This window comes from Sceloporus occidentalis, unplaced genomic scaffold (assembly GCF_023333645.1).
Source record: "Sceloporus occidentalis isolate IW3139 unplaced genomic scaffold, rSceOcc1.0.p SCAF_71, whole genome shotgun sequence".
Classification (NCBI taxonomy): Eukaryota; Metazoa; Chordata; class Lepidosauria; order Squamata; family Phrynosomatidae; genus Sceloporus; species Sceloporus occidentalis.
Window position 1 is genome coordinate 3,356,499 of NW_028317051.1, and position 12,775 is coordinate 3,369,273.

Below are 12,775 nucleotides of genomic sequence, written 5' to 3' on the forward strand. Positions count from 1 at the left end.
TCTGACATATCTATATCTGTTCTCAGAAATCATAATTGCCATGCTTCTTATTTTTTTTTTATCGGTGAAGTGACTTCCTGCTGAATAATTATTAACTTCACAGCTACTATTCTCAATGACTTTTCTGCTCACAGGGATGGTGTTAAAGGCCTCATTGTGCGGTGTGAATGCTTGAGAGGGTCTACTTTGCCAGTGAAAAAGGCATATTTTCTGCTTAATAGTTTGTCAGACGCAAGATCAATCTTTGTTCACTTGACACTTAGCCACAAGTGTTTATGCCACATGACCTGAGATGTAATGAGCCTTGCGATATATTGATGCCAAAAAAGCATAGGCCATAGCTTCCTTGGTTTATATTAATTGCAGCCACATAATGGAACTGTTTCTTTGGAAACATAATTCCTGTTTTGCATGAAACAAGTAAACTTACAGGTAAACATAGTGATTGCATTTAAACAAACATCATCTGCTAAAATGGCAGATTGATTAGTATTGTAGTTTGCGTAGACTAAAATGGTATGCCAATCATGAAATGATATGTCAAAAGTGATTGGCCAAATTATTGACTGTTATATTTTCTTTCTTGCAAGCAATCTCGTTTGTTACATGTATGTGCTCATTAAATCGCTTGCTTCCTGTCTTTAAATGTGCCTCTGTAAAGCAATACAACAATTTCCGGCAGTAACAGAAAAGAGAAAGTTGATTGGCTGTATATAAAAGCATATTTTAAATTAGAACTTGGACAAAGAGGTAGACATTTTGGAAAAAAAACATATCACTCAGAAATGAATACTTTCCTTCAATCTGTATGTCAAATCTTTCAGGATAAAACTGTAACGTCTGCGGCATGTTAACTTATTTTGACAGACTTAAAATAATTATGGTATAAGTATGTATTTAACCTCTGTGTTGCTTTCACTAGGAAAATTACTTAATCCATTTTAGAAAACTGGATGTGATTTTATTCTGCCAAACCCATGATTTTAGTAATTATGGCTTTAATGTTTGATTTAACTAATTCTGAAGAATTTGAGACAAAGGAAAGTGAGCAAAATATCACCTAGTACTTTCCAATAAATAGTAATAAATTGGTTAGCACTAGGCATTCACTCACACTTTAGAGGTGGACATTTTCGGTAAACCTATGGCTTCTCCAGGCGTCCAAGGAGTTTACTTACCTGTGCTCAGATTCAGAATTTTCCCACCGATGTGGTAGGGCAGACTATATTAAAAGTCTAGGGGGCATGATCTGGGATAGGAGGCTAAAAGACCACTCCTAATACTCTGAAAACAAGTGTCATGTGCAGAGCCTCTAGGCAAATTCATAGACTAGATTTAACAAAAATAGCTTTTAGTAAAAAAAAAAGGCACCAACTGTGCTTGGCCCATTGCTGTGTTTATGTAACAATGCTGGCTGCTGACACCTAGTATTTTACAGCATTGAGCTCCAAGCACATGATATTGGATCCTGACTCCTTCATTCACTCTTTAATTTCAATTTTTAACTATTATTGCTAATAGTAGTATAGAAAACCCCCAAATTATGTGGTGTTTAACCCCTTTTGCAACACAGAGAGCACCAACCCTTGGTATTCCTTCATTACCAACTATGTTCAGTTGGACTGGTCTAAATCTTTATCCACCTTTCTTTCTGTCCTTTACTTCTATGGACATATCTCCTAATCCTGGTCCCCCAACGTTTCTCTCTGTCCCCACATCCATCTATGGCACTATCGCTCCCTTTCTCCATACCTTTCTCTATCCTCCACTCCTCGTTTGTAAGCTTGTGAGCAGGACATGCTTTATCTAATGTATCAGTTCGTCTTAGTCTCAGTACTATTTTTGTCATACTTCTTGAATGTATGTGTTGTATGAACTGCTGCATAAAGGGATGGTGCTAAATAAATAAACGATAATGTTAATAGGATGTAATAATGCTTACTACTGCATCCTCAGGTGTTGAAGCCTGGCAGGTAGAAATCCCTGCTGATGCGTGAAAGGTTGTGCAGTCTGATGACAGCCCAATTTCCACTCTGTCTGAGTGTAATTGGCCCTGAACTGACAGGGCCAGTGTAACGGCCCTTGATGCAAGCGCCATTTCATATGCATTATTTGAATGTCCAAACATTTTCTTCCTGCAGATTCAGTGGTAATGCAGCAGGGTGCATGGATCCTCTAAACAGATAACTTGCAGGGTCTCTATAGACCTTTCTGAAGGCTCTGATGATAATGTGATAGCATTGATTAGATATATTAAAGATCTCATTTTTATGTATAATCTTATTGTACTGTGGGTTCTGCTGGGTTTATGTACATAATAGATAATATCCTACTAATGAATATATAGTTAAAGATGCCAACAGTTTTTCAAACAGATAGGTAGCACATTTTGTTAAAGACTGATAAGCTCATACACATACATGGCAATGCTGAATTTACCCTCTTCCAGAGTTCTCTCCAGAAATGGGCTGGACTGGTATGGGCAGTATGTTCTCAGCTATGTGGTAGGACAGACTATAATGTAGGTCAAGTGGGCATGACCTGGGATAGACAGACTAAAAGATCGCTCTTTATACTCTGAATAGAAGCCCACCGTTGAAATGTCTTGTGAAGAGTCTCTAGAGCAGATTCATAGGCTTCTGAGGTATATTTACATATTCCATTTACTTGTTATATTCAATTTATATTAGTTTTTTACGTTGACCTGGATCCAGCTAAAGTAGGTGGTAGCAAGCAGTGAGTAGTCAGAAAGTGGACAAAACCTGGGCATGACCAAACACTGCTCCCCTGCATGTAGATTGAAGAAACTGGCTTCCCAGAGACACTGGTTCTAACCGAGAAGCAATGCAGCTCAGTGAAAAAATATAGTAATAGTGCATCTAAAAGTCACTATTATATCTTACTTCACTGCACACTGCCCGAAATCAGAACTTTTTACAAAAGATTTTATATATTTTTCTCCACTTGCTGCTATTTGTACATTGGTGGTTTTCTTTATCATTTCCCTAATGTTAAGGGGGACACAGTATCACAGCTTCATTTTATAGCTGTCAGAAGTTTCAGCAGTTTGTCAGTAAACACAGGCTGGTGAGTCTGTACTCTGTCAAAGATTTGGTAATCCCTTTAATCTCTGCTGCGCTTTAGCTAACATTATTCTTCTTGCCATTCACTTCAGGCATTGCATTTTACCTTAGAAGTGCAGAATAATTTAATACCAGGTTAAACCATATGGCTCTAGCCTTTCTTCTTAAAAGAACCTCTGATAGACTGGCCATTGACAAATCATGGCTCTTCGACCAAATGTTGGATGACTATACAACTGTTTAACCTGGGATGTGCAGCATCATAAATACTGAGGGTTTCATTATCTGCTATCAATTGAAACTGCCTGCCATTAACTTTCATGACCCATACGATAAAACAAAAAATCATCAATCTATTCTGGGGGCAAAAAAAGAGTTTCAACAAGCAGATTTGAAGGCGTTTCATTTTTTAGGTGCCTGTTGCATGCAGGCATTGTAAAGAAGAAAGCATCATCCTTCTTCAGCGATGACTATACATTGATTAACATTGGTGTAAGGGACATGCTGGGTCACAGTAGGTTGACAAAACAGTTTCTTTTAGGTACAACCTGTTAGTGGTTTACAAACGAAGCATATCACCATATATGTGTGTAACCCAGCTAAAAAGTTAGCATCATGCTTGGGAACTTTCATGGTTTTTCACTGTGCCTCATGGTTTATATCCCAGTTTGAGGATGATTGGGCAGCATGTAAGGGCTGACGTCTTCTAGCACAGTGCATGCAAAGCAAAGTGCCCGTCCTCTGGTAACCGACACACACTGTCTTACTTTAACAAACATAAAGTCATTTACTTTGCATTGAGACAGAATTAGGGTCACTGCTTATATTGTACTCTGATTTAATCTGAACATGCCAGTTGGTGTTTTTCTAAATAGTATATTGCAGTTGAAACCCCTGCTTAAATACCGGTAACTAAATTAAGAATATCCTTACCTGCTGGTAAATGTTTTCATAAGGTCTATTTTAGAGGCACCTGTTTGTCGCAGTTAACAAGTGACTATGCTAAAATATTGGGCTATTAATAGGTAATTGACAAATCTCAGGTTGTTACATACCTTCCAACATTCAAATGACCAAAGAGGCACCAAAGAGTGTTGTTTGAGGTGAGGCATTACCAAGAGTTTTTACATGATCTACTGAAAGTGATTTATTTAACTGAGTAAGGTTCTTTGAATAAGAGTAGTACATTTTATTTACACCAAGTGACAAACCCGTTTTAGGCGCTCACTAAGGAGTTTTTGGGAACTTAAAGCGTGGTCCTCTAGGGCAATAAGGCTCAGAAACAGCTTTAAAGTAAACACAACAAACGCACCAAGAACAAAATCATAAAATCATTGGAGCCCACTCTGATCTATATTTTGCTGTACTAGATGGCCCAGCATAACTATTCACTAACATTTCTGACAGACAAAGCTAAGTAAGGCTGTGTCTCCACACAGCACCCACAAATCCAGACAGTTACTGCCACACTTGTCTCAGGGATCTTCCTTAAGGACATTTCCTTGTCCTAGGAGCACATGGGATCTTCCACGACCCAGTTATTAGGCTTCATGGAGTCTAAATGTCCACACCCTGCACCCTGTTGCAGGCTTCATAAAGAATTCCAGATTGGATCATGCAAACCAGGCTTTGGATATCTAGTCTGTTGAAAAACTGGAGTTGGAGCATTGGGCGATCCTGCTCTCCAGTCCAACAAAACATCTCTTTGGGGCTATACAGTGCCACACATTTTTGTAAGCCAATGTTCTGGTTTTGAATAGCAATCTTCTCATATATTTTAATGGAAAAAATAAATAAAGGAACAGTGATAATATCTCAGTTACTGAACCTAGCCCATTATGTATTTTCTTCTCTCCCATATAGGAAAAAGTATGCTGTTTAGAGAGTGTACATCTATTGTATCATGTTTATTTCACTCAGTGGTCTGGTTCTCTAGCAAGTCTCAGAAGGTTTTGTGTGTCTATATAGAAACTGATGTCTTGTGATTCAGGAGATGACAGGTGATCTCATATTTGGAGAGGACTCTGTTTCTAGGGATACCAAATAGGCATTAGGTCAGTGGTATAAAAATAGGCGTTTGGGGCGGTGCAGTTGCAGTTGGGTCCCATGCCCAAAGTTCTCATTAGCTCTCCATCCCCTTTTCTGGTAGTCTAGCAAATATATGTATGGGATTCATGGCCCAGATGCCTCTATAATGTAGCCTTTTGCTGATGCTCAGTATTGATATGAGTTATATGATGTCACATACTGTATGATGTCACATTCAGTCCAAATTAAATATTTCTTTGTTTCTTACATGGATTAAAAAAATAGTCATCCTTTTTTACAAGGCATTGGGTCATTTTTCCTATTATAAAATGCATGCTGGTATCCATATTTGATAGATCAAGTTCACTTTAAAATAGAAACTGATATCTTAGAAGTGGCACTCAAATGGCGTACACATATACATAACCTGTCTCGCACACAGTGAAGTGCAATGCGGAAGATCAATAGCAAGTACAACACACAGAGGATTAAGTGTTTAAAAAGTGAGGTTAAAAGTGATGTGAGAAATATTTTACATTATTATCGTCCACCTTCTTATTTTGTCTCAGTGACAAAGGCGTAGTGTATACAAGCAAGGCTTCTGTGCCATTTGCAAGAGACATTTATGAATTGTCTCTTTTAGAGCTGCCAGTAAAACATGACTAAGGCCTGTGCTAGAAAGATGATAACTCGTTGCCTCCACTGTTCAAAATGAAAGCCTGAAATCTGCTTTAACCATGGAAGGGAGTGGAAAGGGAGTGTAAGATAAAACATAAAAGTTCAGAGCAGAGTTTGTAAATCTCAAGAAGGAAAATCTTTCAGTTTAGCTAATCCCTAGAACCCACACATGTATTAACATTTGTACCTCACACGTCGAAATCTAAAAAAAAAATTGGCAGTTTTTCGGCCCAGATTGCAGTAACACTATATTTGTCTCTTCTGCTCTTACTCAAGTATCCCGGGAACAAGAGATTGACCCCTTTTATAAAGTGTCTGTTCACACATGTAGAGAATCCTCATCTGGCAAAACTTCAAAAAAAAATGTTTTTTTGTTATTCAAAGGTCTGCTTACAAGAGACAAAATAGTTTTGTTTCTTTATCTCACCTCATGCTATAACAACCCAATAAACCATCTTTCATCAGCTTTTTCATATAATGTCAAGGAATGTGAGAAACACGTCTTTACCGTAGTTATTCTATAGTTATTAAAATTTGTTAAGAAAAGGTGTAAAAAAAATCTGTATGGTCGAAAGGACGCCAAGATAGTATGAGCTCTTTCGTTTGTTTTTGTTTTTTTGTTTTTGCTGTTTACTCTTCAAAGAGAAATATGCCAACCAAAGAGATTTTATAGTCTTTTGTATTCGTTTGTATACCGGTTGCACAAATAAACAACATGATTGTATAAAATTCTAATGACAGATTTAGTCTGTCAAATTAAAAGAGTTTAGAAGTGAGGCAAATCCAGCTAGCTTTGGGAAGGCTTAAAGTTTCAGAACACTTTTGGGAAAGTTCATCTGGGGTTCACTGAAGTTCAAGTGCGGATGTCACTAAGGGATGCGGGTCTCTTTAAGGGATTGATCATTCTCTAGTGCCAGGAATCTGCTCGGTAGGAAAGTAAGGGATATATCAATCTGATTGAGTGGAACTGCTGAAATTCTGAAGCCAGAAACTTCAGGTACAGGCTCTATAAATCCATGAATGCCTGGCCTTGTCCTGTTTTTTTTTCCATGCCATTCCAGTTCCAAATTATCAGCTCCTCTTTGCTGATGTATGGAGTAACTGGCTGCCCGAGTGTTTATGAACAGTTATCATCCACTACTTTGGATGTTATCAGAGGAAGGGACGCCTGCCGCAGGGTCTGGTTTCTCACCCTTAATATTACCACCTGTCATTGACAAAGAGTGTGTGGTGAGGCTGCACAGTCACTGCGTACAAGTGTAGATAGTTTCTGACGGCTGATCAAAGGGGAAAACCAAAGAGTTGATAACAAGGACATGGTTCATGTACTTTTAACTTTGAGAACTATAGACATTTGCATTTTTGCTTTCATCCATAGGCCAGCAGAGCGGGCACTGTAAATGCATGTTATTCAGTTACCTATCAGCACGCTCAATAGTTTCTGCTAAAGTCAAAGTATTAGATCAGTGTAATAAATATTAAGTCTAATAAAATCAACTCGGTCGGTTCGTACACCTTGTGACAAAACAGCAGGGACAAGATTCTAACTAGACGTTTTTACGGTAAACTGGGAGGCAGTTTTTTCCTTATGGTCTGCTTTATGACACAACAGGAAGTAGTCCGTACAAAGCAAATGTCTCCCTATTTTGTTAGCTCCAACTTTTGGTAACTTAATGGTTACATAAGTATTTCTTAATATCACCTGTTACATAAGAAAGGCTTGTGATTTACTGTTACAATTTCCTGTTTGTTTTCCCTTGTTGCTAACATCAAATATTAAACAAGAGGTGACTGTTGGGCTAAATACTGTTCGGTTGTGTTTTCCAGGTGCATATGATCGCAGTGTAACTCTTCTGGAGGTTTGTGGGAGCTGGCCAGAAAGTTTTGGGCTCCGTCAAATCTCCTCCATCGAAAGTACCGATGAAGGCCTCCGTGAGCGACTGGCTGATGCGATGTCTGAGTCTCCAAATAGGGATGTGGTGGGATCAGGAACAGGTACAAAGAAGAGGTGTGATATGAGGCCCCAGATTTTTTTTTATTGTATTGCATTATTGTCTATTTTATTAAGTATTTTAAATGCATATCTAATATTCTTTGGTGCTGCCACCCTTCTACTGATGATGCTTTTAATAACATCAAATAATTATTGCCTGTTATTTTATAAACATACCATGCAGGTAATTGTTTAGTTAAAAATTGGATAATAATGTAGTGCATACAACAAAATTGAAAATGAAAATTCACAATTCCAAACTGCATTTCAACCAACATTTTTTTTGAATGTATTATATGCACTGCATTATTGTTAACAAATGGTAAATTATGTTTACTGTATAGCAATATGTCAGAGTTAATTTGTACATTTGGCAGAGTTCATTTGTTTGGTTTCTGTTGTCATTGACAATGTTAGGTACTCTGTTGACTATGTTACATTTTTTAATAATATTGTCTATTTTAGTTCATCTCGTGCATTGTACTTTCCTAACCAAACAGTTTCTTCCTTTTCAATCTGGATTAGCATTGATAATAAGTATATTGAACTTGTTAAGTATCAGGCAATTAGTACAAAAACAGATATAAATAAATATATGTGTACAAAAGATGCAGAATATTAAAAGCTTAACGCTATTATTTGCTACCAAATAATCAAAAGGATCAGGTCTGATTTAATTCAGTGTTAATCTAAGGCAGTGGTGAAGATTTATGTCTAAAAACTAAAAAAAATATAGTGCCCCGTACTGTGCACCGTATGGGGCATAAAAGAGATTTGGCCATGTTCTCCTTTCGCATTAGAATCATCTATTCGGACAAGTAAGGTATACCAGATGTCGCTCTTAATACATAAAAACAGAGAGCATGAGGCCAAATCTCTCTTTTGGTGAGAAGGCTAAGCGCACACTTAGTGATTGGGGAAGGAATGACCTGCCTATGGCCCCAATAATCTAGTGCAGAAGAAACTGAATACCCAATGTTTTATTGTAAGATTTTTTTGTAATCCTTTCTTTACTTCTTTTATCCATGTCCTTATTTCCTCTCTTTAGATGAGCAAAAATATGCATACCATGTTCCCTTTTGACTGTATTGTACACATACTACTTGCCTCCTGGGTCTTTAATTGCAAAGTAATCCATCTCTGTAGCATTCAATTATATAGATAAATAATCTCTTTTTTTTTTCTAGATCTAATAAGGTGCCCTTCTCAAGAGAGGTTAAGAGGCGTTACAGACACTTATAAATGTTGAGCTGCTCAGTAATTGTAGAGGGTTTTGCTTTCACTTGGTCATTTGTTACTTGTGTGACAATATTGCACATTGAATTATATAGCATATGGTATCCTGACATTTTGGTCACATTTTGAATACCTTTAAAAATATGGATTTTAGAATGTAAATGACATTGGTAGCCTTTAACCTAGTGGGTAAGGGCTAGGTAACAAATTACAGAGCAATACATGGGATCTCTCTGTTGCCCTAATACATAAGGGCTATAAATATGTAACCAGTTCCAGAACTTTTTTGGTCAGTGCACAGCTACAATCCAATGCTTAGTGGCCTTGCTTCTGAATGAGCAATGAAAGGCCCTCAAGCATGTCTGTTCCTGGTGGAATATGGGGGCCCAAGAGGACATTACTTTTTCAAGGCCTCCATTGGCATCATGTAACATGTTGACATGAGAGAAGACACTAAGAATGTGAGAGCTCTGGGAGAAGGAAAAGTGGGAGCATGGACTTCATTTTTCCCTATGCAAAGAAAGGCACTGTCCTCAGGCTATCTGTGCTTTTGGCTCCCTCAGCCATCAAGCCAGGTGACCCTAATAAAGTTAAACTAACAAACTATTTGTTAGTGAGAAGCCCCTATTCTCACTGCATCTCACCAAATAGCAATTTTAATGGGCAACTCCCACTATCCTGTAAGGTATACATGTGTAATGGAAGCTGTAAGGAATACATATGAAATTATGTAGCAAATATGTATTTAATTTTACAAGCTTATCTTCATGATGAGCTAGCAATTTGCAATTTGGTGTGTGGGACAATTGTGTAACTATGGATGCTGCGTGTTGGGGAAAAAAGCAACAAAATGCATCTTTTTTACGTATGGGGAGTCTGTCTTTATCAGAGGATAGTTCCCTTTATTCCAAAGTCTGACTAGGAGAGGTGATGCTGGAGAGCTGTGAAGAAGCTGACGCTAAAGGCGTGGAGGTAACCAGGAACTGAGGACACCCATCCAAAACTTTAGTTTTTCAGCTCACTGCTTCATCTAACATCATCCACAAAAGCACACATTACTAGGGACACTACCTAAATATAATGTATTTATATAAATATTTTGTATGTTATATATATGTTCATGCAGCAAAGCCTAAGGCAATATAATTGCACGATTTATTCATGTATCATACAGTCACGTGTGAAAGAACCAGAGTAGTGGTTTGGCATCACAGAATCTGCAGGCAGGATAACTCTTGACATGATTTAGGAAAGTTTTATGTGATTCTGTCTTTGTTATTTTGTTCGCTTTGTGTTTGATAGTGTGCCAGAGCCCATTGTCCTTAATGTCTTTTTTTTTAACTGAGCTGTGACAAAATATGTAATTGTTTTTTTTCCTTATTTATTTGTTTTCCATGTTTTCTAAACTTTCCTCATGTGATCTTTATTGGATTTGTCAGACTGCTATTTCCATGACTCGTTCCATTTACCATTTCACCCACGAGCGCTCTTTTTTAATTGTCATGTTTATGGCCCCAGTACTAGTTATCGTAAAGGAGGGGTGTATATAAAAGTGTTGATACAACAAAATTAGCATCTGCAAGTGTGTAAAATGTTTACCACCAAAACAACACAAATGTGCCTTTATTGTTCATTGTATTCACAAAGAACAGAAATGCTCAGGCTCCTATAATTGGTAACATACTGTCCTTGCGGTGCTATTTGTGGAAGAAAGCATGACACAATACTCTGCCCATATTGTATGGTAGAGGCCAGATGTGATGCCACACTTTGCATTTCTTTGGTGGAGTATTTATATACCTCCCTAAAGACTACTTTAACTACTACTGCTACTAGAAGTTTCAAGTGATGTTTATTTTGATACAAGTATTTTTAATTGTAGAGGTTGTTGGAGAAATATAGCATGGCGCTTAATTCCAAAAAAATGGCTTCCATAAATTACCAAAAAGGGTAGGCAGTGACAGGCTTTGTTATGGTCATTTCACTAAATGCCCCATATGCACCAGAAGCCTTGCCACTGACAGCAATATCTTTGTACGGTGACTTTTCCGCTAAGCAGTTGAGCAGTCGGTCAGGTTAAGGGTTGAATAGACTGACCAGACTTGACTGAATAGAGCCCACCTAGATGCCTTCTCAACCGCCATTTTGTGCTTAATGGATTGGGGATTAAAAATTTAATAACTCCAATGGAAGTACAGAAACCTTCCTAGGGCCCATCCCATCACGTAGCCACCTATGCCCTCTACCTCGACATTTTTTGCCAACTTACAGGCACTTGCAGTTTCATATGTAGACCTCTTACCCAGATGAGACACCCCCTCTCTGTGGCTCCAGGTTAATATCTGGCCACTCCTGGTCCTGGTTTTACCCACTTCTCAGCCTCCAGAGGTTACCTAGGGCTAATCCCATGCACAGGTAAACACAACCCATGTACAGCCACACACGCTTCCTTTCTCCCAGGAGCAGGATAAGAAGGAGCTGTGGCTCATCTGCCATAAAGTTCCCAGGTACAGTAATGAAAGTTGGCAAAGCTATCCTACCATTGCTGCAGAGGGAAGGAATATAATTATGAAGAAAGGAGGGAGATTTTTACTGTGAGCTGTTGGCACCAATTTCAGTCATAGCTACTACCAGGTCTTTTTTTTATCCATATTATGCTCAGAGATAGTGAAATACCATTGTGTTCTTTATAATTAATCTTCATCCACATATTTGGCAGTTTCTCAAAAACTTGCATATTTTGAATAGCCAATTTAACACTTCTTAAATGATAGATGTTTTACATGTGGCCACTGTACGTTCACTTTTTTTAGGCAATTTCCATTTTTAAACATAACAGTACAGCATGCTTTATAATTGCCTTTGAAAAATGAATTCCAATGAAGTTGTAATTCTAAAAACGTAAACAATCTGCAAGAGAAAAAGGGACAAGCAAAATTGGGCCATCTGTCTGTAGTGATTCTCATTAATGAACACGTGTTCAGCCAAATGCTATAGTGATATTATCTTGGAAGAAGAATAGTGTATTTTATTTACGAATTTTGAGGCCAGGTTGTTATGGTTACTAGGATGCTTCCCGACATCTACAAAGATTTAACTTTTTCTTTCTATGCACCGACAGGAGATGAGAGCTCAATAGGGGTCAACATCATGTGACCCGGCAGTGGTTGCAAGGCAGCTTGTGGCCAGGGACATATTCTGGCCTAGGTCGGCAGCCTGGTACAAACCAGGGAGGCAACCAAGCCCTCCAGTGTATCACTGCACAATAGGCTAGTTAGATTGGGGATCTTTTGTCTCCCTAAGCAGCCTATTTATGCAATGAATGACTTCATCAAAACGCTCTTTGTGTCTTTAAGACACAGCATGCAGGGATATGATATCACGGTGCTCCGTTTCCTAAAGCCATACAGCGCACTTTATTGCGTTTGGCATTTGACCATGGAGGGGAGCGGCTGGGGATGCTTCCCTAGGTTAGGACTAGTGCAGCCCCCAAGGTTAATATGTCATTGCCTGTAGCTCCTGCATTTTGCATGCACAGGTAGTTTGCCGAGACTAGCATTGTTGTGACCTTAGTCCTGAAGAACACTCTCCTAGAAAATAAGGACATCAGGGTAGAAAAAAAGGGACCTGGGTCCCAAAGATGGACTGCCCATCCTAAAAAGGTATGCAATAGCAGACACACCACAAAGGTTGTTGGGAATATAACCCTGCTCAAACAAGTTTATAGTCACTAATATATAATTCACTAATGGGAGAT

The 12,775-nt window shown here is 38.3% G+C and overlaps 1 protein-coding gene across 1 annotated transcript in view; it reads left to right on the forward strand.

Moving 5' to 3' along the window:
- Positions 1 to 12,775, forward strand: part of LOC149286273 (BCAS3 microtubule associated cell migration factor-like) — a 523,731-nt gene that overhangs the window by 486,760 nt on the left and 24,196 nt on the right. Inside the window, exon 23 of the mRNA XM_089494317.1 lies at positions 7,617 to 7,784. Coding sequence (XP_089350443.1) covers positions 7,617 to 7,784 — 168 coding nt within the window. The remainder of the gene's footprint in view (positions 1 to 7,616; positions 7,785 to 12,775) is intronic.